We start from the raw sequence: 26548 nt of genomic DNA, 5'->3' as shown, positions 1-26548 counted from the left end.
ATTAGTTAAATAAAACACAGGTTATTGTACGAGCATATTCGCTCATCGATAAATCCCATTCAAGATGGAACACACGATGTGGGGTGTTTAAACAGCAAATCCGTATTGAATTGAATCGAATCAATATGCATAAACGAAGTGAGTATGGTTAGCAAGCGCGTTCGTCGCGATGAGACCGACGAGTGGGTGGTGGCGCGGTGCGCTGGCGTGAGGAAAGCGAAAGGCGTCAGGATGGATCTCGAGCTTTATTAAGTTATCAACGTCAAGCAGAAGCGACGGCTGACTCGGGAGTTGTGAGCGATGCGCGAAAGGAGCGGAAAGCAAAGGGTTGGGTGGGCGGAAGAAAGTGCGGTAAGATCGGAGCCTCGCAGGGTACGGCTGGCAAACAAACGTGGGCGAAATCAAAAGCTGTAGCTAATGCAGGCGATATGACGGCTGAAACAAGCCAAGGTGGAATGAACGAACGAAGGAAATATGAAGGATGAAGGATCAGGATGCCGGTATGGCCGTGTGTTCAATGCGATAGGTACTATGCACAAAGTAAAGTGCTAATCAAGGAATTTATAAATATTAAAATAACAATTTAATCATCTTTATATTAAAATTATGATAAAACTTTAAAAGTGTTACCAAAATACCAAAATATAGAAAAGACACACATGAATACTTGGAATGTATTCGCACATAATTCGTCGTCGTCGGTTGTCAGCTTGGCTCGTTTGTTCCCGCTATTATTACAAAAGCCATTGTCTTGACGCCATTAAGATAAAACGAAGGAGCCGCTGCTTGGCCGATTTTTTATTCACGTGGCAATTTAGGCCGGACACACTAAAAATAAATTAATCAGTCGGACAACGCACGGCCGACATGTGCCTCAAACAAAACGCTCTAATAAGCATCGACTGAAAAACGAACGCAACAAACAAACCATGCAGTAAATTATGTTTTCAAGTTCAGATCTCATCAGGAAAATAACAAACCGAATCAAAAATATACGAGTAGATACAGACAGTGTCTACGGCTATACACCTATTTGTTTATTGAATATTTCACGAACTTTAAAAAAAAATTAACTGAATAAAAATGTTGTAATTTTTATTTTGATTAGTCACTTATTGTGTAATTAAATATTAAATTTGTGAAATGTTATTTTCGATTAATTAAATAACGCAAAATCAGCAAACAATCATTTGTTGGAGAGTGCATATTACAATGAAATTTAATTGAATGTAGTTAAAGTAAAATGTATTTTGGCTCCACTATGGCTAAATTGGCAATTTGTATGTTACATATTTTCAGCAATTAACAAGTTTTAATAAAGTCTATCAATGAAAAAATACTAATCCCTGTTTGGTTGTCAACAGACACTTACTTTTCTTGTGGTCATCTAAGGAATTGAATTTTTTGGCATCTATTTTTGCAATAAATTTAGATATATCTAAAAGTGCTGATATATTTAAGATATATTCAATATTTTAAAGTTAATTTTATAACCGGTACCAGCATCGAAGAGAAAATTGCATTTTAAGAGTAATGTATGTTGGTACATGTAATGCCATAGCAACGCACTTGGGATGTGCGCCAGATCGAACGAAAATAAAAATCGATCAATCGTTTGATACTCTGCCTCTTGTCCGCTTGTAAATGACGCTTAAATTCATTGTATAATCAAATTTTCATGTGTCTTAATTTATTTTCAATTTTATTTCAACATTAATCAAATTCAACACTGAACTGTCTCGTTTCTAGTAGAACGATTCTTAAATAGAAAAAAAGCAATTAATTTTTTGTACACGTTTGAAAAGACAAGACAAATATCTAAGCTTTTGAAAAACAGGCAAAAGAAAATGAAGCAGTAAATGCTGTTGTTCGAAATTTACACATTCTCGTGCGCATTAGCTCTCAAATAGTTTCAAACGTGTCCACCTTATTATTTAGCTCTGCCAAAATGTATTATTATTGCTTTCGCACGGCGTTCGGGCATCGGGCAATAATTACACATCACAGACTGAATTATTAAGCGTGACGAGAAATGATGATGCGCGACTGGACGCGGAATGTGCAATAAATTTGAACTGAATTACGCACGCTTCAAAAACGGTGCGGCCACACAGAAATTTTGCGATGCAACTAGGTAATAATCTATATGCACGGCACTTTGACAAACATTTTAATTAAATTAGAGCACAAAAATGCATTCAACCGCGATTCTATTGCGTACTACATTATTACCTGCATTTGAATCAATATATTCAACAATTTATCAACAGTATGTACTCGATATTAGTTCCGTAATTAGTAGATTTATATAACAATCTCGCAATTTAAAAAGGATGTGCATTCAATATATAAACTTTTGTGTAGTAATGAGAGTTAGAATGAATCAACATAAAGTGTAACAAGTTGTAACGTAAAATGTAAATTGTGTACTTATAGGATTTGAAGTCTAGCAGATTGAGTTTGGACAGGGTCCGACGTACGGTCTGGGTGGATACGCGGAAAAATGAAATGCAGCGATGCAGGAAAGCGTGTTATTGTTACGATTTGAAGTGTAGTGTGAAGTCTAGACTTTTGTAGCCCAGAATGATGTGAAGATATGAATCGTGTGAACGTACGCGAACACGTCCTATTACAAACATATTATCTGCACCTGACGCCGCCGATCATTTGATGGCACGGGTGGAAAATTTGTGGAGGATTGCCAAGTGTGTGTTCTCAGAGACAGCGCCAGATGGAAAACAGTTTGGCAGGCTCACAATGTGAGTTCCTAAATTTAATTTGTATTTCGATTGACATCTGGTTGTAGGAAATGCAATTGAAATAAAAACTTGTGAAGAAATCTATTTTACATTTAGCTGTACACATATTGATGCTGCGGTTGCTATAGAAACAAAAACATAGCCGCTTCATTCATCTTTATCTCACCACAGTATTAACACCATTAGGAATGCATTTCTTCATCAAATTTCAAAGTTTTGTTATACGTGGTTTCAAAGATTAACATATTCTTGTTTTTGACGACAGAAATATTTTTTGTTTCTTTTTGTTCTTGTTACTCGTATACAGAGTAACATAACTTATCATTTATTTATCTTCCAGAAAAAAGTTATATCTTAATGAGCGCAGAAAAGGCGAGGTCATCTAATGAATAAAGAAAGCTATATAAAAACAGAAACGTTTGTTGGTGCATGAATGTGTGAGTATCAAACTTCAGAGACCCAGGATTCCCGTGCAAAATATATGAGGAAAAATTGATATCGTGTTTGTGGCTCATATTTCTGCGTGCTAACTTTATGCCTCGTCGGAAATGAGGATGGGAAGACGGGGACTAATATGCATAGACTCCGGATGGATGGCGAGCGCTGTGCGCGGCTCGAAATGAAAGAAATGCTTATATAAAAAGTGGGTCGGTGTGAGTGTGGATTGTTGAGTGTTACACATTATGACCCCGCTGACAGATGCTGCCGGGTAGCGTATTTTTGCATGCTTTTATATTATCCTGTTATATATACATCTAAAAAAACTGATATTCTTGTCGTATATATAATGCGATATTGAGAAAAAGTTAATTTAATATGATGCGTTTAATATTATGCGTTTATTCTATTCATGATGGATTTGGGGAAGGCTTTGTTGAAAAGTCACTTTTGTAATAATATATTTAAAAGTTTGGTACGTTGCTAGCTCAGAATCCAGTTTATTAAATCCAAACAAATTTTCCACATGATAATGTGACTTGGCAGTGGCGGATTACGGCCTAGGCGCACTAGGCGCGCGCCTAGGGCCCCGGCTGCCTGGGGGGCCCCGGCTGCCTGAGGGGCCCCTGGCACTTATATGTCCCATATAGACATAGTAATTCCACAAATACTTCATCAGTTGGTTTTGACCTCAGCCTTTATGAATAGCGTATTGGTTTTCACTTGGCGTCCAAAACGGCATTTCACACGTGTCCGCAAAGCAACCGTCACTTTTATCTCCGATTTTATTTCTTTATGACAAACTGTTTAAAATAAAATTTGGATGTTTTCTGCCACGAATTTTTGTGACCTTTTCTTGAATATTGCGTTAGAAAGTTGTAGCTATAATGCGAGTAGTATATTGCCAATTTTTTTAAATTTCGAACATCTGTGGAGGAGATGAGTTGAGGAATATTCCATTGAGGTTGTAAAATAGCGGGTAACTCTCTTTTTTGGAATATTAATTATTTCGTCTTTCTATCATTTTTTCACATCTGCGGAACACGTTGTACCAACGTTTATCCTCCTACAATTTTTATCTAGATTTTTGGGGTGGTAGTTGGATTAAAAAAACAGAGAGTGGTCAGTGAGTCGTTAGAAGAAATTGTACTTAGAAAGTTACATGATTATGGCTTAGATATCACAAACTGTAGGGGCCAATCTTATGATAACATATATATAACTTTCTTTGCTGCATCTACAAGACGGTGGAATATTTTAACTGAATGCATGAAGGATAAGAATTCTAAAAGTATCAAGAGAATAATTGATACACGATTTGCCGCAAGAGCTGACGCTGTTTTAGCCCTAAGACTCAATTAGGTATCAATGAAAAAAAAAGGAAAACCAATTTCAAAATTAGAAGCAAAAAAATTATCAAAAGAGTTCGATCAATTTGAGACGGCACTGTTAACAATTTTCTGGAACAAACTCCTACAGAGAATCGAAATTACCAGCAAATACTTACAGGAACCAAAGACAAATATTCTTAATAGTGTTAGTTTATTAAAATGATACAGCATTTTCGTAAAGAAATTTTTTTATTGTCAACATTTTTTATATTGTATGTGATGTATTAACATCAGAAATTACTCGAAGGGGCGATGTCTATATGAAAGTTCTTAACGATTTTAAAATGTTCTTTGATTTAAAATTAAGCCGTGTTGAGACTAATAATTGTGTAGAGCGATTATTGTCTTAAGTATGAAAAAGATATTGAGCCAGAATATTTCACTGATGAGTTAACTCATTTTCTAAAATACATACAAGAAGAAAATATTAAGGATCCACATGAAATGTATGCAACATTAAGTAATGGTCTAAAATCAACTTTTCCAAATATACACACAATACTGCAAATTTGACCTTGCCCGTTTCTAATGCAAGTGGAGAAAGGACATTTTCAGTTTTAAAACGAGTCAAAAACTATCTGCGCAATAGTCTTTCACAAGAGCACTTAAATGACTTCGCATTAATGTTTATAGAAAATGATATTTTAAAAAAACTAGAGTACGACAAAATTATTGAAATCTTTGCCCAAGAGAAGGCAAGAAAAGTAAATTTGTAATTTGTATTTAAATACGATTACCGTTTTTGAGCACACGTACGATGAACTCGAGAACCAAGATAGCATTGAAAACGATAATCCCATCGCGGATAGTATGGCAGAAAATTTTACCTGTGATATTTCGATCGGTCCTGAAAACAATTAACGCACAACACCTGGTCCATCGCGAAGAGCGAATCGGAAGATAATCCATTAAATTTTGGAATAGTGCGTGTGGATTAAGCCTACTGGGGATACCACGATAAAAAAAAAACGCGCCACGTACTCTACCTCATGGTGGTGTGGAAATGAGTTTTTGGCACAAACGAATGTTGAAGTAGACTTTGCGGCGCGGGTTCGCTAAAACTATTAATTTTACTGGGCTAATAACCGTTTTTGAAAATTTTCGGATTTAGGGGCCCCAAACTTGATTTGCGCCTAGGGCCCCACTGAAGCATAATCCGCCACTGTGAGTTGGTTTGTTTGTGACGCTTTCACATAGACGCAACTGAAGCAATTATGATACATTTTGGTACAGAGATATTTTTGACCGAGCAAAAGCAAATAGACTACTTTTGTCGCAAAAATATGTCTTAAGGCGTATAAAAAAGACGGTGAAGCGTGGCATGCAGATTCAAATCTAGTTATAGTTATTTAATCCAAATCCAGATGGCGCTAAATTTAATTATTAGCACTAGCTTTTGCCCGCGACTTTGTCCTGGTAGTGTTTAATAAAAATGTAATTCGTTTTTATTCTCTTCTTCTAGACATAGTATGTGTCAATTTTATCAATAAAATTTGCAATTTTATTTTAAAGAAATTAATTATATAAAGAATTGCTAATAATGCATTTCAGCGCGCCATCTCGGCTTCAACAATTTAACAATAACTATGATTGAATCTAAATACCAACTTTTATCCTATAGAAAAGGACTGTCTTTACGGTTTTCCCGGCAATTCATCGCATTTTTCTTGCCGTAAAAACCATCCTTGGACTTTAATGAACATTTTAAAAAAAGAATTGGCCAAATTGGTGTAGGCGTTGTTGAGTTATGCGCTTACCAACAGATTTTGCCATTCATTTTTATATTATAGATTTAGTTATGTTTTTATTAAAATCTAGATATTGTTGAAGGCAAAAGATGGTATTATAATATGTATGAAATGGAATATAAGTCTGCTTGAAAGCTCACTTAATAATTTACCTGCTCTTCATAAGTGAATTTTTTGTCATGTGGAGTTCCATTTATTAATTCCTCGAAATAATTTATTTTTACAATACATATATACATTTACAGCAGAGCGGAAGCGGAAGAAGGAAATGCATTGGATTAACATGGTCTATTTTTTGCGCATACGACGATGATGAATGAAGTTGTTTCTGCATGTACATGATGATGTACCTCAAAGAAGGTCATGAATATAACAACAATAAATAAACTTACAGTAATAAATATTACGAAATACAAAGAATCAGCGAAGGAGGCGAAGTACAAACAACGCAAACATCATTACAGCAAAGCACACCAAATTTGTGATTACAGTTCATCGGCAGCTCATCTTCTTCTACCAGTGGTCGTCTAGCACTGTATTTGCTGCTGAAATCAAGGTAGACTAATGTAATGAATATTCCCCGTTTGTTTCTCCGTCCCTTTCGGATGCCCTTCGTACAATGATCCGCATAGCTTAGTACTCGATAGCTTCCCTCTTCTGGCGTCCGCTGGACCTGACGCTGGAGGTCTGTTGCTCGGTGCTCTCGGATGTTTCGGAAACCATCTGACGGAGACGGGCTGCCCTACGTTCGCGAACTTGCGCCTTTTCGGCCATTTCGGTCATCTCGTCCTCTAATTCGTTGAGACGGGCGCGTGATTTCTTTGCCCTGAGTACTGCGGCGCTGTTGTCCTCCACGGCGGCCGACATACCACCGTCAAACTTGGTCCACTTGACCAAATCGTTGGCGTCGCTGCCGCCGGTCGCGTCCACCGTCACCTTTATCGCGCGCCGCGCGTACGTGATGTCATTCAGCTTCTTGTTGCGTTCGGTGTTGTCGATGGTGGCGATGCCGACGCTGTCGAGCATCTGCTCGGCTCTGTCTTTGATGCGGCGCGCCTTGATGTTGTTCATCGTCTGATCAAGATCGATGTCGTCAATTACGGACACTTTTTTATTAGCCCTTATGCGTTGCAATTTTAAGGCGGTCTACAAAATGAAATCGGTGTGATTAACGTATGAATGATGCTACGAAAATAAACGGATGATCAAGAAAGATGAGACGAGGAAGTGCCATTAGTTAGTTAATTCAGAAAAGGGGGTCTTGTTCAAAGCCTTCGTAAACGAATGTAACACGTGTTAATTATGATTAGCACTCAAAGGGGTGTGTTCGATTCAATGAACGATTGAACTCAAAAATAAAGGTGCTACAAGCTTAGCCCCGAGCGTATGTACCTAGAAAGCTCAATCTCAATCAATCCATTGCGTTAATTAAAAAGGGGTTGTTTAGAAGAGTGTCAGTTAAAAGAAGTTTGGAGATGGGAGGTGGAGTAAACTGTGCGTTTTCTGTTCTCTTTTAAACGTTCTCGTTTTTTGCTTTTTTTTTTGTTGCCGGTTCGTTCTGCCTTTTGGGATTTGTCCGAACTCGTCGTAACGTTTAAATGACGCGATAACTGCACGTTACTGGAAGGACACGGACTCGCTTTCTCATTCGACGCACCTCTTCGTCCACGTCGTTATCGACAAGCTCCAGAGCCCTGGAGATGTTGCTGCGCACGTCGAACGCGTTTGCCTCCGAGATGCGCTTCTGTGCCCTGGAGCGTGCCGTCTCCAGGTCTTCGTCGGCAAAGGCCCGTTCGTGACGCTCCAGCAAGTCCGCCGGGACGGACGTCTGGCGCGGTGCCGGGCTCATTGGCCTGCCCGAATATTTACGATCCAGGCGATCGATTGTTGGCTGATAATAACTGTTGCCGATGTTGTAGTTGACATCGTAGATGCGTGTGCGTGGTCTGCTGAAGCGGCGGGAACTCATTTTTTCTGCGCTGATGTGCTACAAACAATTCCAAAAATAAATTCGCTTTTAGAAATGGGCCACAAAAGAGGCATTATGATGATGTAATCAGACTGCATTGGAGGTATATTCTTTGCGGAAGCATGTGTTATTTATTATATGTAAATCATTACCTATATATTGGAGTTTTTCTCAACAGATAAACCACATCTTGCAAAGTGTAAAATAAGGGATGAAAGTTGGTATGCAGTATCAATTATGGTTTACGTATTTTTTTTTATTTGTTATTAGGCTAAATGGCATTATTAACATTTCTTGATTCTTTGAATTAAAATTGCGAATCTGATTGGCGGAGGTGCCACATAATAGGTTTAAGAAAAAGAATGTAATTAGTTCAACTACTTTTCATTACTCTGTGGAGGAAGTCGTTAGCAAATGTTATAATTCCGTGTTTAATTTGTAGGTTAATGAAGTAAAATAGGTTACCAATAAAATGAATTTTATCGCTTGTTAGATTATAAATACCCAGTATTTTTGATAAAAATAAAGAAATGACCATCGATCGAAATAAAAACTATGTGGGACGCAAATGCTACGGTATATAAAAAAACAAGCGTAGCCAATAATAAATCCTCACTACGTTTATAAAAAGATGAATAGCGCGAGTTGGGGCGTATGTATTTATTTTTCTTTGAGTTTGACAGTTGTTTTCTTGTTTATATTTATGAAACATTTTACGTAAATTGCACGTGACAAATTAGATAACGCGGTTACAGCTAATCTAATCGTGTGAGCCTGTGACATAATTCACAATAACACTTTTAAGTTGAATGCGCAATATTTACAATTTTCCCGCACTGCGCGACCGAGCTTTGCATTGGAATTGGAATGTGGAATATATTTACATACATAGCGTCGCGACGAAATATAAATTCAGGAATTTTACTGCGACGGCAGTGCGTCGATCCGAGTGCTGATACATAATACACGTACAAAGTAAAAACGTACCTCTGCGTTTTGCGCCGGCCTGAAAATGTCCGCTGTTTCGAGTGAATTACCGGCAATAATAGCCGCATCAGGATCACGTGGAAAGTCCCGTAAAAAGTTTCCATGTTTTCTATAGCGCCGAAAGCTATTATATCGTAAATGTTTTATTCGAGCCTTTTAAAACTTTACTTATTACATACATACATATTATATTCCTTTATGCTTTGGTTTTGGTTACAATCGTTAAATGAGTTTTATATTTTTATTAATATCGATGAAAAAGTAATGTGAATTGAAATGATTTAAATTGCTAATTTAAGAAAGTATTACTCTGCCTCACACATAAATAACTACTCTTCATCCAAGTGTAATAAGAAAATAGTGGAATTTTACTACATTCGAGTCGTGCCACAATGTAGTAAAACTAGTGTAGCTACTTTATTTTGATGAGTAAAAAACAACTGCTCTAGAAAGTAATACTTTAGACACTTCTAAATTTGGCCAATGTGTGTCAACGACCAAGCGAAAATTAATACACATCTTAGCAGAGCTGGCCATTCATATTTAGGTCCTGGCAGTTATCCTGGACGATGGAATTGGCGAAAAAATGGTACAGAAAAGGAATGTCGGGCGGCGTGCGTCGCGTAAAAATAGCATTCATTATCTTCAATAGATCAGGTGTTGTCTTGGCACGTTTTGTCTCACAACTCACGTACGCCGTCGCGACGCTCCGACGCCGCGCGCCTTTTGCATGAGGTGTTTTGTGAATTATAATAATTATAATCGGTTCATTTCGGCCGCAGAGTATAAGATGGTACAAGTTTATACAAAACAGGCAAAAAAGATTTAATAATCCAATGGAACATAAATTAAATAGAAATTGAATTGAATTAAGAAAAAAATTATGTATTGTAAGAAACCTTTATCAACGTTATCGTAGGTGTAAAACATGAGGTTGTGACGGAAGTTGAACATTTCACTTGAATTACTTCTTGTAAATCAGTTTCAGAAATCAAAATTTTAATATGACTACATGTGTATAATCACCGTGAAAAACTAAATCATATTTAATTATTCTGACCACCATCTTGGTTGAATTTATGCATTGAAAGCGACTAGGAGAATTCGTTGCTTCCAAATACGTTTCTGAGATATTTTTATGCAGGCCTGCGGCTCTTCATCTTTTGCTGCTCGCGTATGCCACGCATGCATAAACATTCCCGCGGGCATTCAATATGTTTGATTCAATAGGTCAAGGATGAAAATTATGCTTATTTATACGGAGATTTAATCCTGCCAATCCTGCCAGCAATTTCAAAACTCGAGTGCTGTCAAAAGTGTTAATATAACCTTCTGAAAATAAATATCTACTATTGATGTAGCGTATGTCGTTTATGTAGTTTACGAAATTCAAATACATAATACGTCATGGTATTTTTGTTTTGTGTACTTATTTGTTTGATCTTTTGCGTTTGAAACATAATAATTTATCGTTTCAACGCGGAAGGTAATTTAATATAACGTTGATACGTAAATGGTATGCTATTTTCACAAGCTACCTACACATGCACTAATTTTAGAACAGTCATTACTTGTATGATTCGCAAAACGCCATTCTTTTAAATCAACGTGAATCATTAAGCTGTGTAAACAGGCTGGTTATTTTTTCCTCAAATGCGCGCCTATTTATACATTTATCTATTAATACTGATTATTGGCCGTTGGTCGAATATTTGCGAATGCGGGAAACGATCGCGAGCATTAAACGTGTGAGGAATCAATGAAAGTTTTTTGCAAGTGGATTCTGATTCGCCGACGGGTCGTTATCATCTGTTTCCTCTTATTCGCCTGCATGCGTTTACGATTAGCCAAAATTGTTACGATTTGCATCTAAACGACGGCGACGACGCTTTTTGCCGGCACATATCGCGGCCGAAAATCGCCGGTTTAAAGATAGCACAATTACAAGGCGCTTGGACTATTTTCCTATTCTTAGCGTCTCGCGAACGTGGTCACCGATCCAGGGAAAGCCGCGTTCTATGCCGATACCCGCCTTTTCACGTTCGGGAATTTCGACATTAGCGATTCGTTTTGTATTTATTTCAAATACTCGCGTGCGCGTCCGACCGGAATTCGAAAATGGAAGCCGTGACACAATGACACAGAAAAACTAATCCCTCTAATCCCGAAGGAGGTTTCCCAATTACCCAAATGTTGAAGTTTGCAAATTTCGGCGACAATTTCAGCCGACAAATTGGACAATTAATAATAGAAGGGTGTTTAATAGGGCGGATCGTTCGCATTGCGGCCATACCGTAATTTCGTGTTCCGTCTTCCGTGTTTGGGCGATCTTGCATAATCGATCGGCGCAAATGGCACGAGCGGATCAACTTACTTGAGCACGAAGGCGAATTCGGTTTTATTTCATTTTGCCTCTAATGTATGAGAATAATTATGACTAGCGCCTATTTAATCAATTGTATTGTTGATTAATGTGTACTGCATGTAAAAGTTTTTATTCACGTTTGGCAAACTTACGTTTTGTCTTATCAGCTCGTTGCTAGTTTGCTTGAGTCGAGCTCGTAAGGAGTATCACTAGATTCACAACACGCACACGCAAGACGCTCGGCGTCGTTATGGAATGATGCTTCTATAAGGCGTCTCCCACTTCGGATGCATCGTATCGCTCCCACTCGTTTTTGATATTTTTATTTTTAATAGTTTTCTCGGTGCGCTATGAACAAGTGAGAAGTGAAATGTTTATTTCCTCTTGCAGAATTTTTTTTTCATTATTATAATGTTCCTCATGTGTTTGGTCGTTATTTAAAAATTCATGTTTTTTTAAAATTTATTTCTAAAATAAAACTTCTTGAATAATAATTATCTAATAAATTATGTGTGAAAGAAAAACCTAATTGTGCTGCACCTTGTGATAAATTTATTATTTGCAAACGTTTTTGCAGCTGTTATTATCGTATATAATAATAGATTTTTGAGTATTGCGAAGTATTTCGAATAAACAAAGATTTTAAAAATACATGTGTTGAGATAAATGTACACGGCAGTTTGAGATACTTGACGATAACTAAAATCTTGTGCTGTTCAATTATCTGTGCTAATCATGTATTTTATTTTAAATTTAAATAGTAATTAAAATACCTTTTTGTACTATTTTTTGATCCCCGGAATGATCAAGAACATAACCATAGTTTTTTTTCAGATGCTACTTGAATAAATAATTGATTCTTCAGCATCTTTTTGCCTGTAATAATAGAAACCTATTGTTCATATAATAGTTATTAATACTAATTTAATTATTATGTTGGATATTAATTTACATTTTAAATCTATGTTATGTTACAATATAATTTAATTACTGGCATGTTTCGCCAATACCAAATTGGATATTACGTTTAAGATTGCACAAATTTAATGCAGATTTGTACACATTGGACAAATTTTGCTAAAATTTTTGTGCGAACATACAAACAGTGCATTTAAAAATAAAATAAAATTAAAAAAAAATTCAAATTTAGAAAATAGCGCCAACTCAGCTTCGTTACTTCTCGGGTTAACTCGCACAATATGGTTGACATTTGACATTTGTTGTGCAATGGCCGACGAGACCAAGCAGGCACACAATTGATCAAGCAACGTTGTGCTCTAAACTTTCCAAATTGCTCTGCAAATAAAGAAAGAAAGACGTTCCTACTGAAATAAATTAATTATTCAAGAATATATTTATTTCCACCATAGTATAATGGATGTGCTGTAAGTATTGCTGGTTTATATTCACTGTAATCGTTCTATTTTCTTTTCTAACCTATGGGGGTCTACGAACGTTACACAACGCAAAATCGCATATAACTGCTTTTAGTGTATTTATCAATTCGATACTTGTTTATTTATATGGATATTTTTACTTGCAGGGCTTCTGAGAAGGTCATTACCATAAGGGATGATGACCCCAAGAGAAAGCATAAGAAGGAGCACAAAAAGCACAAGAAACATGAAAGCTCCAAACCAGACAAAGTGAAGAAGCACAAGAAACATAAGAAACACAAGAAACGTCATTCAGAGTCTGATGATGAAGCTAGGGTGGATAGAAACGATCGGTATACACCAGAATTATCTCCCAAACCTGCTAAAGGTAATGTGAATAATGTGACTAATGGTAAATCTTGTTCAGGATCACCTGATAGTATACCACGGGAAGCAGATGAAATTGTTGATTATATTATGGAAGGTGCCACTGATGTGAAAGCCAACTCATTGGAGATTGTTTCATCTGAGAGTGATGACGCTGCTGTGGAAGCTGACTGTGACAGTGATGCAATTGATGTTAACATGATTGAGGCAGACATGGACTTGGAGGAATTGATGAAACAAAAAGAGAGATTACAAGCAGAGATTGCTAGAGCAATGAATGACAATGATGTCAAGAATGGTGGTGCTAAAGTTCAACCAGAATCAATTGCAGAAGTAATTCTGTTGGATGATTCTAGTAATGATGAAGTCAGTGTCAAGAAGAAACGACATCGGTCGATAAGTCACGAACGCCGTGTAGTTATAACCGATTGTGAGGAGAAATCCGAAAAGAAAAAAAGGTTGCATTTACATCGAGAGGAACGCGAAGAAAAGGAACGTCGTGATGATCGCAAAGTCACTGAAAGACGACGTGAAAAGGAACGCAGCTCAAATTCAAGAGAGGTTATCCTGCAGAGCTCCAGAGAGCGTGAGCGACACGAGAAGGAAAGAAGGTCCCATGATAATCATTTACGAATTGTTAGGGAGGAACGCGAACATGACAGAGAACGGGAGCGTGAGAGAGAACGTGCAATTGAAGCAAGGCGTGATTCCAGAGATGCTGAGCGAAGAGAAGCGAGAGATTGGCAAACGCGCGACCGAAGACATGCGGGTCGTCGCGATATGAGAAGTAGATCCAAGTCAAAAGAGCGACGATTGTCTCCGAGAGATACCAGGGATCGGCGGAGGCAGGATGTTTATAGAAAGGATAGAAGATCAAGGTCACGCTCCAGAGATCGCGAACGTGATAGAGACAACAGCCGTTACAATAGGTACAACAGGAATCGGCGGAATCATGTTGAAAAGTCTGATAAATACAAGGATTCCTTAAGCGAAGGACTGAAGAAAGCAGATAGCAGTAGTGACAGTGATGTGGAGCTAGATATAGATATTAAGGAAGATGAAGAAGATGAGCAGGCGATTATCGAGAAGCGACGCAAACAACGAGAGGAGTTAATGAAGGTAATTAAGTTTTTATTTTTTTAGAAATGGCATCAAATGCACTCAATATTAATAAATAATTATTGTGTTTTTTTTTTCTTCAATTAGCGCCTAGGTGGAACAAGTGAAGATTCTAACACAGCATCACTATCCACACCTGTAATCGAATTGAAGGATGACAAAGAAGATAAACCTCAGATGATCCATAAAAAGAAAGTGGAAACTTCACCTATTTTAGTTCCTGACCAAGATTCGGATAAAAGTGATGATCGAATTGAGGAATCATTAACTCCACCATTGTTACCTACAATGAAAGTGGCACAGGTGCATGCAGTTGAAGAAGAAAAGAAAGAAAAGGAAAAGGAAAGAGAACGGGAAAAGGAGAAACTGAAGACAAATCATTGGGACATGTTTGCCGAAGAAGACAACGTCAAACACTCGGTAAGTTTGTGCTTCTGTTTCTAAAATGATGTTTTTTTACAATAGAAGTTTGTTTTTTGCAGTCCCCAAGCACTATAGTACAAAAAGGATCTACTTGTGAGAATCCTGCACTCACAGATAACTGGGATGATGCCGAGGGATACTACCGTGTGCGCATTAGTGAAATTCTTGATAGCAGATACATGGTGTATGGTTACACAGGACAGGGTGTATTTAGTAATGTCGTTAGAGCTCGAGATCAGGCGCGAGGAAATCTGGATGTGGCTGTGAAAATTATCAGGAATAATGAAATAATGTAAGTATAAATTTTCGTCTAAGCTTTTCTATAAGAATGTCAGTTAATACAATTTTGTGCAGGCATAAAACAGGTCTTAAAGAATTAGAGATTCTTAAGAAGCTGAATGACGCCGATCCAGAGGATCGTATGCATTGTCTGCGTCTCATCCGCCACTTCTTTCACAAGCAGCATCTGTGCATGGTGTTCGAGCCGCTCAGCATGAACTTGCGCGAGGTGCTGAAAAAATATGGCAAAGATGTCGGTCTACACATCAAGGCCGTGCGCAGCTACACACAACAGCTGCTCTTGGCGCTCAAACTGCTGAAGAAAACTGGCATCCTGCACGCCGATATTAAGCCCGACAACATTCTTGTCAATGAGAGCAAATTGGTATTGAAATTGTGTGATTTTGGCTCGGGATCAACAGTAAACGAAAATGAAATAACGCCATATTTAGTGTCACGGTTTTACAGAGCACCGGAGATTATTCTCGGCATTCCGTACGATTATGGCATCGATATGTGGTCGGCAGCGTGCACCATCTACGAGCTGTACACCGGCCGCATACTATTTTCGGGCAAGTCTAACAACCAAATGCTTAAGTTCTTCATGGACGTGAAAGGTAAAATGCCTAACAAGGTGATACGTAAGGGCGCGTTCCGCGACCAGCATTTTGATGCAAACTGCAACTTTTTGTATCACGAAATTGACAAAGTGACTGAGCGGGTATGTATTACAAAAACACACTTCCTCCCAACAATCCAGCTTTAATAATTTGTATTATCTATCTATTCGCAGGAAAAAGTTGTGGTTATGTCAATGGTTAGAGCGTCTCGTGATTTACAAACCGAACTTGTAGCTGGCCAGTCTCTACCTCCGGACCAGTTACGGAAAGTGACCCAATTGAAAGATCTGCTGGATAAGGCCCTTTCCATGGATCCGGTCAAGCGTATTGGGTTAAACAATGCACTAACTCATCCATTTATCCAGGACAAAATTTGAGGAGGATATGCGGCTGCGTGCGACACAGTGTAGGGTTTAGCGAGGTAAACATGCAAAACAATACCTACCACATGGGGTATATTCGCCGGAGTTCTTTTCTTTGTCGATTAATCATAAATATTAAGTGTTTTAATTTGGATGCTGCGTGTTGCAAATTAGCACTTAAATTATTAAGTCATCAATAAAACATTATGTGAAATGTACTAGAAGTGATTACCGTATATCAAATTGTGTATAATTTGGTTTAAATTTAGCGAAACGCATTACTATGAATTATTTTTTTGTTACAGAATCATTCGGAATGTGCTGGCAATATTTAGAATGGATTGACTACTTCTGTCAGTAATGTTACTAATTTGAGGTATTGTTCCATAAGGTACACTATTTGTAATCCTATTTTATTATTGACTATAAATCGCGTTTATGGTTATACGGATGACAAATTTATAAACTAAACGAAATATTATTTATATGATTTATTAAGTGTATAAAATAAGACTATCATCGGGTAGCAAAAACTTTTAATGCTGGGGCGTTCTTAAATGGCGTTAAATGTTTATTATTTTCTTGAATACCACAATTAAATTCTGGAAATAATTTAACACCGAAAATCTTTACACCGTTACTAAAATTTAGTATTCGCGCCAATTCAGGGTAACACGCTTTTATTATTTTACCCAGAGAAATATCTTTAAAATTATATTTAAAAGAAATACTATATTACACTAAAATTATTCATGTTGACACCGTGAAATTTTTATTTTTGAAATCAGTGGATTTTCTCAGCGGGCATTTTTTTAAAGAAATGTAAAGAGAAATGAAAAAAAATGCTTGTTACTTAACATTATACAACTTTTTTTCATTAACACGTAAATGTATAATACATGTCATGACACAAGTATTGCCAAATACGCACTATCATAGAAAAATTGTCCGTGTTCTATATAATTTAATAGGAGTTTTTAATTGGATTCATTAAACTAAACTGCGATTTAAAAAATGTTTCCCATAAATTGCGCACAAAGTACCTGACTTTTGATTTGAGTAACATCACCGCTAATCGTTCTGTTTTATTCTTACAGTCCTAGGATGGGGCGGGACGTATGACAACCCATAACTTGTCCTGAAAATGAGTATCCGACAAAGGCTGAATGTAAATACAATATCTCTGGAAGAAACGTTTTATTAATCATGCACTTTTGTTACAGACTTATAATACTGACTTGACTGGCCCTGAGGGTCAGACTGTTAGGACAACTAGCAAAAACACTTTGTATTAAAATTGACCACACAACCAATATGAAGACTAACGAAATAGGTAAGTATTGTAAATAATACAATTATTATTTGACAGGCTCATCACAATAATATCAATAAATTTAATCCCTCGGCATCGGATAAAATTGTACTAAATTCGCCGTAATCTGTTCGGCGAGTTGGGGCGTGCTGGCGCAAAGGACGCGCCTTGAAAATCTGTCGAGTTCACCTCCGGATGGATCTATAACTACACCACCCGCCTCCTTGATAAGTAATTCTCCAGCGGCAATGTCCCAAACGTGGATACCGAACTCGAAGTAGGCGTCCGCACATCCCAATGCCACCATTGCCATGTCCAATGCAGCCGATCCCAGGCAGCGTGTGCTAAAAAAAGCATTTTTATTGCTATTTGTTATTCCTGTCGATGATGTGATTTCGTTTACCCGTGAATTTTTGGTATAATATTCTGTTGATTGATGAATAGGTTTTTCATTTTTTCGGGGTCTCGGCTGGTGCCGTTTTCTAACATTATCAGCGCTTTCGCCAGTACCGCCTCCTTGGATGCGTGAATTTGTTTTCCGTTTAAGAAGGCACCCTGACCCTTTCTAGCAGTGAAAAGCTGTTCCAGCATGGGATTATAAATAATACCAATTTGCGGTTGCTTATCGATGAATAATGCTAGAGAGATACAACTGTGGGGAAATGCATGTACAAAGTTCATAGTGCCGTCTATTGGGTCAATTATCCACGTGGGCTCATCTGTTAAATTGCATGATCCACCACTGGCAACGGTTTCTTCTCCGATGAATTTGTGGCTGGGAAATTCCGCCCCAATGCCATCCATTAGCAATTTTTCGACGGCTTGGTCTGTTTCGGTTACCAGGTCGATGTCGCAGGATTTAAGATCGGCAACCAAACTTACACCAACCTTGCTTCGGATTAGCTAATGAAAGGAGGGATGCCATATAAATATTTACAAAAATATTTGACCTATTGATTTAAATTTGAATGAACACATACCTCTCCAGCCTGGTTTGTCAATTTCAGCGCTACATCGTAAAATATATCTATTTCTTTAGCCATTTTCGGGACACGACTTGGTAAACACTTCAAATTCGCAAGTTGATTTATCTAGTTTTTGCTACTGACTAAACACCGTGAGGCGCTTGCTGCCGGCGGCGGAAATGGTGGTGGTAGTGGAGCCATGTGAAAACGCCGGTTGCCGTCAGCTTGTGTCGACAATCGCATGCTAACGAAACACGTGGTCGTTCGAAAATAACAGGAGCGCATAAACGCGTAGATGTGTGGCTGCAAAAGTATCGTTGAGTAGCTGGGAAGGAGGGGACGATTGGAAACCGCATGACAAACGCGCGCCGGTATTGATTTTCATGTGCGTCAGCGCTTTGCTCCAAGGTCATAAACAGAAAAAAATAAGACTTGCATGTCCATACTTTCAATAGATCCAGCGAAGTATTTACTTTCCTACTTAAATATGGATAGTGTTCGTATGGATAATGCGTAAATATTAATTCAAATGTTTTTTCTTTGCCATGGAAAAAAACAACCAATGGAAAATTACTATTTCAATGGAATTCAGTTGCAAAGTCCATTTTTAGTATGTGCGCTTTTATTTTAGGCGCTTTCTAAATATGGTATCATAACAAATGTCTGAATTACAACTTATTTTGATAGAAGCGTTTATTTAAAGTAATAATAAAAGTCCCGATGGCGTTACATTTTGCTTATTCATTGCCTAGGCTGTGAATTCAAAATAATTATTTGGTGATACATCTAGATCGCACATGCGCGCTGCTGATTTGCATCTTGTATTTTGTATTCGTACATTTGTTTATTAACCTAACCTAAAACTTTAGTTACCTTCAGTTCATGAGTTAAGTAAGCTTATATCTAATTTTACTTCAGTTCTTGACATCAAATCACCTGACTATGACATCATCTGACTATGGATTCTTCCTCTGAGGACCATCAACTTATGGTAAATTATTGGCAATTGTTTTGTTTGTGTGTGGGAATAAAATCTTGTAACAACATAAGAAAATAGCATGACCAAAATACATCAGGCACAAACAAAAACACCAAATTTAGCCCGGTTAAAGCAAAATAACTGAAATTAATTACAGCTAAAATAATTTTATTTGTCATTGTTTCACATGTTATATACTTTGTTATATATTTTCCTGTATATACACATTTATACATTATAATAGTTTTATCCTCTAACATTTCCGTATATCTCAATCCATAAGAAATGATATGTTTTGTGAACAAGGCAATGGGAAACAACATTCATTAAGTACACCTAGAATCAATGTATTTGTCACGTCGTGCAAACTAACATCGCCAGCATCCATGTTGATCTTTCTCTTTGTGTTTTCAATAACATATGCTAATCTATAGTAAAATCGTTTGTGTAACAATTCTGTGCTCCTTTATCTCGTACAATGTGTGCGTCCCATTCGAACCTAAATTAGTTTACATACTTCTAATGTATTATATTCGCTGTTCTCAGTTTTGTCTGTTGTATATTTGTATATATGTAAGTATAATTATTTTTATTCGTGATCCCTATATAACTAAAGATCTATCATCAAACTTAACAATTAAACTTCACAATTCGAGTGGCGCGTGTTTCGGACGTCGTAAAAACAAGTCGTAGTCAATTTTCATTGTCAACATAATTATACTTCCTCAAAATTTGAGGGAATTTATGTTGTTGTCAAATTAGTTTAGTTTAGTAATTTGGTAAACGTGTAATTTCAAAATATTACGTAATATTAGTACCACACATCACCACTGTGAGTAACACAACTGTTTGTGCAGTTGGAAATACATATTCGCCAACATTTACTGATAACACGTTTAGGTGTGCACGGACATAATATTGCCTACGTCATGTGCATTTCCGTAGACATACATAACGGAAACAATATCTATACTCCACTATATTAACTTTACAAAAAAAACAATCGATAGAAATAAATATTAACAAGCTTAACCAATTGTTTCATGAAACAATTTATGCGTTTACTGGCCGATTTGCAAACAACTCCTCAACTACGCCGCTATCGGCCAATGTGCTAATATCACCAACGTCACGGTCGTTCACCGCCACCTTACGCAATATTCGACGCATAATTTTGCCGGATCGCGTCTTCGGCAAACCGGGTGCGTTCTGCACGACGTCTGGTTGTGCGAATGGACCAATGCGCTCACGCACCAATTTCTTTAACTCATTGAGTAGTGTTTGATCATACTGGACACCATCGTTGGTTGTAATGAAGCAATAAAGACATTCACCCTTGACTGGATGTGGTTTAGCAACGACGGCTGCCTCTGCCACACCAGCATGCTCAGTGAGAACTGATTCCACCTCAGCAGTGGACATCAAATGTCCCGAAACGTTGAGCATGTCGTCGACGCGTCCTGTCACCCAAAGGTATCCGTCCGCATCTCTACGAGCGCCTATAAAAATCGAGTGTTTTATAATGGCATGATATTAAAAACGTGCCGCGCAATTTACGACCAGTTTAATACGCACCATCGCCAGTGCAATAATATCCGGGGAATTTCGAGAAGTACGTCGTCTCATAACGATCATGGTTGTTGTATAGTGTTCGCATCATGCCAGGCCAAGGTCGGGAGAACACTAAATATCCTTCGCCTTCGCCTTGAATTTCTTTTCCGGACTCGTCTAATAGCACTGGCTGCACACCGAAGAACGGGAATGACTGCAAGGACAATAGAATTAATCAGAGCGTGCTCGGCTTTCACGCAGTTGAATTGAGTGACATACCGCCGCGCCTGGTTTCATCGGCGTTGCGCCGGGTAACGGCGTCAATACGTGCCCGCCGGTCTCTGTCTGCCAGAACGTATCTACAATCGAGCATTTTTCGCCTCCAACCAATTTATAATACCACATCCAGGCCTCGGGATTTATCGGTTCGCCGACAGAACCCAGGACTTTCAAGGATGATAAATCATGTCTGTGAAATCAAAATCGATTCCGGTTAGAATCCTGTTGAGGTTTATAATCCCCTCAGCGCACTAAGGAGATGAGAGGATTAAAGTTTTTGCGTATTCTTACTTCGTCACCAGATCGTCCTCGAATTTCATGAGAGCACGGATGGCCGTTGGAGCTGTGTAGAATTGATTCACCTTGTACTTCTCCACCACTCCCCAGAAACGGTCGTTATCGGGGTAGAATGGTGTACCTTCGTACTATAAATAGATTTAGAGTCAATTCAAGTTGCACACGATTAAAATCAGAGTATAGCTATAAAAGTTTCGTCATTAATCTTACCAATACAGAGGTTGCACCATTGGCCAACGGACCATATACAACATAGGTATGACCAGTGATCCAACCAATGTCAGCAGTGCACCAGTAGACATCATTTGGATGATAGTCGAATACGTATTTGAATGTAGTGGCAGCGTACAGTAAGTACCCTCCAGTGGTGTGCAGGACGCCCTTGGGCTTTCCGGTCGAACCGGATGTGTACAGCATAAATAATGGATCCTCAGCTTGCATCCATTCGGGATAGCAGCTTGTAGACGCTTGTGGGACGATGTCATGCCACCAAATATCACGGCCTTCCTGCATCTTAATCTGCGATAAAAAATTGGCAATAAGTTGACAAGCTGACAATGATTGAAGAACAGTCATACTTTATTTGTCTGGTTAGACGCCGCTTTGCCGGTCGGATCGGTGACGCGTTCCAGATGAGAGATGACGAAACAATATTCCACATTGAAGCCATTCTTCGAGCATTTGTCCATAGCTTGGTCGCAAATATTCTTCAACGCGAGATGTTTCTCCCCGCGCCAGACGCCATCAGCGGTGATCAGAACACGCGCTTGGCAGTCCGTAATTCGTTCGGCAAAGGAATCTGCCGAGAATCCTGCAAACTAATTAAATTCGTGTTTTGAGAATAATTAATTCCAAAGTTCTATTTATGTCATTATTTAATTATTTCCTAGTTAAACTAGTTGTGAGTAAATAAAATCAACAACATAGAATTTTATTGACTTTTTTTAGTATTTGTCATAATAATAATGGTTCCTCATTATTTCGTCAAGGAACATATTTGTGATAGTTATTAGTAATATCTGAACATGAATCTGAAGCATATAACAATTTAACCGAAATGCCGTTTGTTGTTAACAAGGTCAATGTAATGTGATTTGTTTTATGTTTCTTACAAGGCAAATATCGATTATTTTTATAAGTAACCAGGAACTAGTTTATCTATGGAGACAATAGCTATTAGCATATAGGTAAAGGAAACAAAAATAAACCAATTTACTTGAATTACCGGAATTGTCGTGTGAAATTGGAACGCAAACATTGTTATTTTGTTGTTGGTCATGCACAAAGTTGACTTGCCAATTTATCCATCACTAGTTAATTTAAAACGCTTTAAATGTTATTTTCATTCTAATCATCATTCTAATGCATAAATGCATGTAGGAGGTACTTGTCAAATATTCTAATTATTTCTTATCGTAAAACGCGGGTTTTGCATTATTTTACGTAATTAAAAAAACAGCTACTCGTTTTCGTTTTTATAAATAATAATCTGAAGGTTATTCTTGTTTGAATTTACTTTTTATTCACTTGAAGCATTCTTCACATTCAAATAATAATGAGTCATTTTAACCCAGATATTGAGAGTCTCCAAAATTCTAACTAGAACTAATATAATTGAAGTATTGTTAAAAGTTTATGTAGATAGTCAAGGTTTTTGTTTGTTCGATTAAATGGAAATAATTAAATATTTTTTTCAGAGATGTTGGAGCTTCTGCGCGCGTGCTTTACGTGTAGTTGTGGATTATACGACTGAGGCGCAATAACCCTTTCATATTGATGCTAATCAACTGGACAACTAAATTGGTAAATTATAATAAATGTTTGTCTTTGGTATGTTTATCGGATAATAATCTTCAGCATTGAATTTCATTACTATTCGAGTCTCCCTGTTAACCATGAAAATGATAATAAAACATGTAATTTCCATATAGATATAGATATAAATGGTTACTTTCCGAAAGTAAAAGTGAAGTAGTATTAATAATTGTACTGTCCGCTGTTCATTAACCTATCTGTATTAGTCAGTTAGATAAATAATCTCTGCCTTCGTCATACCAAATATATCTTATCTCACATTACTATTAACTTACCACGAGTGAATGAACGGCGCCAATGCGACTGCAAGCCAAAATCGCCACAATCGATTCGAGAATCATAGGCATATAGACAGCAACACGATCGCCCTTCTTGATGCCTTTGCTTTTTAGCACATTTGCGAAACGACATACTTCCTCCAACAACTTTTTGTATGTCAAGCGGCTATAATCGTCGGGATGATTGCCTTCCCTATAAAAGAAACAATTAAATTGCCATTAAATACGCGAATATAATCTATCCACGTAATGTGTATCGTAACTTGCTAGCGTCTTATTTTTGCAATTATGTAAATTAATCCTCAATACTTGAATTATGTATGTACTAGACAAAGCACTTTTAGCATACTACTAAAAACTCTGCGTGACTAGAAATATTTAATATCGCAATTTACTCCAATTGAATAGTCTCGCATCTATCGCTTGGTAAGCAAAAAAATTAAACTATTTCATGTCTGTCTGTCTATTAAAATTGCCTTGACCACGAAGAAAACAACAATTAAGTATCATTATACTATTTTTATATTTCGGAATTTATTTAATTGCTGGTGGGGACGGTTACGGTCGTTGTTCCCAAACATATGAATTTCATCCTTCATCTGCGATGTTACGTGAACTTGCAATTTATTGTTAAGTCATGAGCCGGTACGATAACACGTGTACTAATAGATCCGCGTTGAATAAACGCTACACGTTAGAATAATTCAAATTTATTTAAAAGCCAACGTCTAAAGTCAACATATGATGGCCGAGTAGAATATTCAATATTTATACATCGTCGCATAAAGAGTGTGTCAAATTCGTCCAGTTGACGCACTTTTCGCGCCTTGAATACGCGTTCATTGTTGCCTTCATTGATATGAGCCACCATGCGCCCGTGCATCCATACTGTTAAGTCACGGTGACTATTATTCATTTAATTATGGTCGCTGTGAGGATTAACTTTTACTATGTTCGCGATTCGCGATTTTAACAATGCTCCTCTCGAATGGCATATCGTTTTATAACAAGCGTATATACGCGAAAGTGCTTAAAACCTTTCGGACGTCGGTAAATATTAGTCGATTATGAAACTCATTTCTCATACTCGTCGTGTTTAACTTTGACGTACGTTTGACTGTTAATGAGTTATTGCGTTGGTGCAAATATTCGGCTATACGTTTGCAAAGATGTTACATGACACAGGATTATATTATATTAATAAGTATAAAATTTTGCTTTCTAATTGTTATCTACATTGCGGAAGTGTTTGTATGAATCATTTGCTCTTAATTCAAGTACCGCCGTAAAGTGGATATTAATAAAATTTTGATTATTGATAGAATTCACATAAGTGGATGAATATTATTAAAATTTGTATTTGTTGGCAGCGTGCTCCAAAAAGTGTTCGTGAATCGACCGGATTTCCAGCGCAGTCGCTGGAATACGGGATTTCCCGACCCCGACGCCACCCGTGCGGCGAATCCATCGACGCCATAAGCACGGCCAGCCAATGAGATGCGCCTCGCACTGACCTCACCTCATACAAACGAAAAGGTAGATTTCGAATAAATTATTCATGTCTAGCAAGAGACAAGTAAAATTGCGAAAACTAGAAATTCAAACATGCGCCCACGATTACGTACCAATAGAAAGCGACTTTATCGCCGTGACCATTACGGACGTTGCGATCCAACAAATTATAGGAAATGTTAGTGGTGGCACCGTCCAACCATTTGGTGAAAATAGGACCCTTGCAAATGTCGAAATTGTAGGTGAAAAAGCGATCGTAATTGATCGGACTCTCCCAGTGAAACTGTTTGGCGATATCGCCCCAGAACTCTTCGGGGTTGTCAATCGATTGCTGGTACAATTCTTTGTACTGCGCGAATGTGGAAATGTGCGCGTTCTTCGCGAGATTCTTATCGGGAAGGTAGACCGATTTTTCCGACGGCATCTTGACGGTTGTTATCTATCACTTCTTGTCAGCAAACGGTAGACTGTGTGTATCGCACGAAGGTGCGATTTGAAATGCCGCGCGCAAAATGTACACGCTTCACGGCAGAGAAGTAGGAGCAGAGTGAATGCGCGTGCCGCCGAGCGTGCGTACCGGTGGTGAACTCGCGCCGCTAATTTCGCTCCACTGCTACGATACGCGCAGCGCCGAAACGATGACTGAAAACAAGAAGCGACTTGCGCACTCTTAAATAAATTTCCTCCCGTAGGGAACTCCCGGTGAGCGGGCGGTTGGCGCTCCGCTCGCGTTGTGACTTTTTCAAAATCTTTTCCTACAGGGCCACGAACTTATAGTGTGTATTTGATACGATCATGATCACGTCAATTACATCCGAATTTTAAACTAATCGTACGCTAATCATGCATCTAATTGGTGCCCGCATCTAATCGGATGAAACATTCGGCAAACAAACTCCACGTTAGTTGTTGATAACGAAAATCACCCGACTCACGTGTTGCGACCGTCTGATTGCGACTGGTTGGTTACATGGTTACTAGCCGCCGGCGGAAAGCATGCGTGTTTACAATGCGCTATTTCGTGTCAATTTTTCGTACAGCCCGAATACGAGTCACATTGTAAAATTATCGCAATTTTGTCAATTTTATGGTTTGCGGTCAACGTCGCATGCTGCACACCCAAATACATAACACACGAATAAACGTATTGCGTAATATTCAATTTTATAGACCGTCTTTTGATGTTTGTTTATTTCTATTATATAAAACTTTAATTGATTAATTGCGTTGGAAATAAACTTGACGGCAACTTTAATTTTTTACGGTGTCATTCGTCCCGTTAACAATGCAGTCTAATAAATAATTTATGCGGCAACAAAACGAAAATGTGTTTTTTT

General features: G+C 37.9%; 4 protein-coding genes and 1 long non-coding RNA gene across 10 annotated transcripts; 1 reads left to right on the top strand and 4 right to left on the bottom strand.

Moving 5' to 3' along the window:
- Positions 1 to 576: 576 nt before the first annotated feature.
- LOC135794139 (uncharacterized) lies at positions 577 to 2525 on the bottom strand. The gene is made up of 2 exons (XR_010548816.1): positions 2431 to 2525; positions 577 to 828 (listed from the first exon to the last, which is right to left on the bottom strand). It is a non-coding gene; the product is annotated as an uncharacterized lncRNA (long non-coding RNA).
- Positions 2526 to 6506: 3981 nt separating this feature from the next.
- On the bottom strand, positions 6507 to 11951 carry LOC135793908 (uncharacterized). 2 transcript variants are annotated; one of them, XM_065305031.1, is made up of 3 exons: positions 11810 to 11951; positions 7994 to 8323; positions 6507 to 7482 (listed from the first exon to the last, which is right to left on the bottom strand). In XM_065305031.1, the coding sequence occupies exons 2-3, from the start codon at positions 8303 to 8305 to the stop codon at positions 6970 to 6972; spliced, it is 825 nt and encodes a 274-aa protein (XP_065161103.1). In that variant the 5' UTR covers positions 8306 to 8323; positions 11810 to 11951; the 3' UTR covers positions 6507 to 6969. The 2 variants fall into 2 exon arrangements, with proteins under 2 accessions (XP_065161103.1, XP_065161104.1); XM_065305032.1 differs by having other exon boundaries at positions 6507 to 7410.
- A 936-nt stretch (positions 11952 to 12887) lies between these two features.
- On the top strand, positions 12888 to 17641 carry Prp4k (Pre-mRNA processing factor 4 kinase). Of its 5 annotated transcripts, none has more exons than XR_010548923.1 (9): positions 12888 to 13042; positions 13201 to 14539; positions 14627 to 14959; positions 15022 to 15254; positions 15317 to 15962; positions 16035 to 16282; positions 16529 to 16599; positions 17321 to 17391; positions 17447 to 17641. XR_010548923.1 is itself a non-coding variant. In XM_065305938.1 (7 exons), the coding sequence occupies exons 1-6, from the start codon at positions 13032 to 13034 to the stop codon at positions 16236 to 16238; spliced, it is 2766 nt and encodes a 921-aa protein (XP_065162010.1). In that variant the 5' UTR covers positions 12888 to 13031; the 3' UTR covers positions 16239 to 16282; positions 16529 to 17238. The 5 variants fall into 5 exon arrangements, 2 of the variants coding, with proteins under 2 accessions (XP_065162010.1, XP_065162011.1); XR_010548922.1 differs by having other exon boundaries at positions 16529 to 16614; XR_010548924.1 differs by lacking the exon at positions 12888 to 13042 and having other exon boundaries at positions 13207 to 13386; positions 13461 to 14539; positions 16529 to 16614.
- LOC135794607 (inositol monophosphatase 1-like) lies at positions 17406 to 18787 on the bottom strand. Its single transcript, XM_065305942.1, has 3 exons — positions 18516 to 18787; positions 17939 to 18438; positions 17406 to 17879 (listed from the first exon to the last, which is right to left on the bottom strand). The coding sequence occupies exons 1-3, from the start codon at positions 18576 to 18578 to the stop codon at positions 17618 to 17620; spliced, it is 825 nt and encodes a 274-aa protein (XP_065162014.1). The 5' UTR covers positions 18579 to 18787; the 3' UTR covers positions 17406 to 17617.
- An 843-nt stretch (positions 18788 to 19630) lies between these two features.
- Positions 19631 to 25869, bottom strand: AcCoAS (acetyl coenzyme A synthase). The gene is made up of 8 exons (XM_065305940.1): positions 25325 to 25869; positions 23697 to 23892; positions 22185 to 22424; positions 21817 to 22125; positions 21601 to 21734; positions 21310 to 21499; positions 21055 to 21244; positions 19631 to 20978 (listed from the first exon to the last, which is right to left on the bottom strand). The coding sequence occupies exons 1-8, from the start codon at positions 25633 to 25635 to the stop codon at positions 20533 to 20535; spliced, it is 2016 nt and encodes a 671-aa protein (XP_065162012.1). The 5' UTR covers positions 25636 to 25869; the 3' UTR covers positions 19631 to 20532.
- Positions 25870 to 26548: the final 679 nt, after the last annotated feature.

Source organism: Atheta coriaria, unplaced genomic scaffold, assembly GCF_025399875.1.
Source record: "Atheta coriaria isolate IRGN ID8LTWV9N9 unplaced genomic scaffold, Caltech_Dcor_3.1 hic_scaffold_6_pilon, whole genome shotgun sequence".
NCBI classification, from domain to species: Eukaryota; Metazoa; Arthropoda; class Insecta; order Coleoptera; family Staphylinidae; genus Dalotia; species Dalotia coriaria.
The sequence above is the reverse complement of the archived record's forward strand: the minus strand, read 5'-3'. Positions and strand labels throughout refer to the sequence as shown.

What these genes read in the sequence shown, in the direction of transcription:
- LOC135793908 (XM_065305031.1), bottom strand. Translation starts at nt 8,305, where the DNA reads ATGAGTTCCCGCCGCTTCAGCAGACCACGCACACGCATCTACGATGTC. An exon ending in ATAACGACGTGGACGAAGAG is followed by an intron (nt 7,483 to 7,993) that starts GTGCGTCGAATG and finishes TTCATTTTGTAG; the next exon opens with ACCGCCTTAAAATTGCAACG.
- Prp4k (XM_065305938.1), top strand. An exon ending in AAGACAACGTCAAACACTCG is followed by an intron (nt 14,960 to 15,021) that starts GTAAGTTTGTGC and finishes TGTTTTTTGCAG; the next exon opens with TCCCCAAGCACTATAGTACA. An exon ending in TTGACAAAGTGACTGAGCGG is followed by an intron (nt 15,963 to 16,034) that starts GTATGTATTACA and finishes ATCTATTCGCAG; the next exon opens with GAAAAAGTTGTGGTTATGTC.
- LOC135794607 (XM_065305942.1), bottom strand. Translation starts at nt 18,578, where the DNA reads ATGGCTAAAGAAATAGATATATTTTACGATGTAGCGCTGAAATTGACA. An exon ending in TGACAAACCAGGCTGGAGAG is followed by an intron (nt 18,439 to 18,515) that starts GTATGTGTTCAT and finishes TCCTTTCATTAG; the next exon opens with CTAATCCGAAGCAAGGTTGG. An exon ending in ATTATACCAAAAATTCACGG is followed by an intron (nt 17,880 to 17,938) that starts GTAAACGAAATC and finishes TGCTTTTTTTAG; the next exon opens with CACACGCTGCCTGGGATCGG.
- AcCoAS (XM_065305940.1), bottom strand. Translation starts at nt 25,635, where the DNA reads ATGCCGTCGGAAAAATCGGTCTACCTTCCCGATAAGAATCTCGCGAAG. An exon ending in CGTCTAACCAGACAAATAAA is followed by an intron (nt 22,126 to 22,184) that starts GTATGACTGTTC and finishes TTTTTATCGCAG; the next exon opens with ATTAAGATGCAGGAAGGCCG. An exon ending in GAGGACGATCTGGTGACGAA is followed by an intron (nt 21,500 to 21,600) that starts GTAAGAATACGC and finishes TTGATTTCACAG; the next exon opens with ACATGATTTATCATCCTTGA.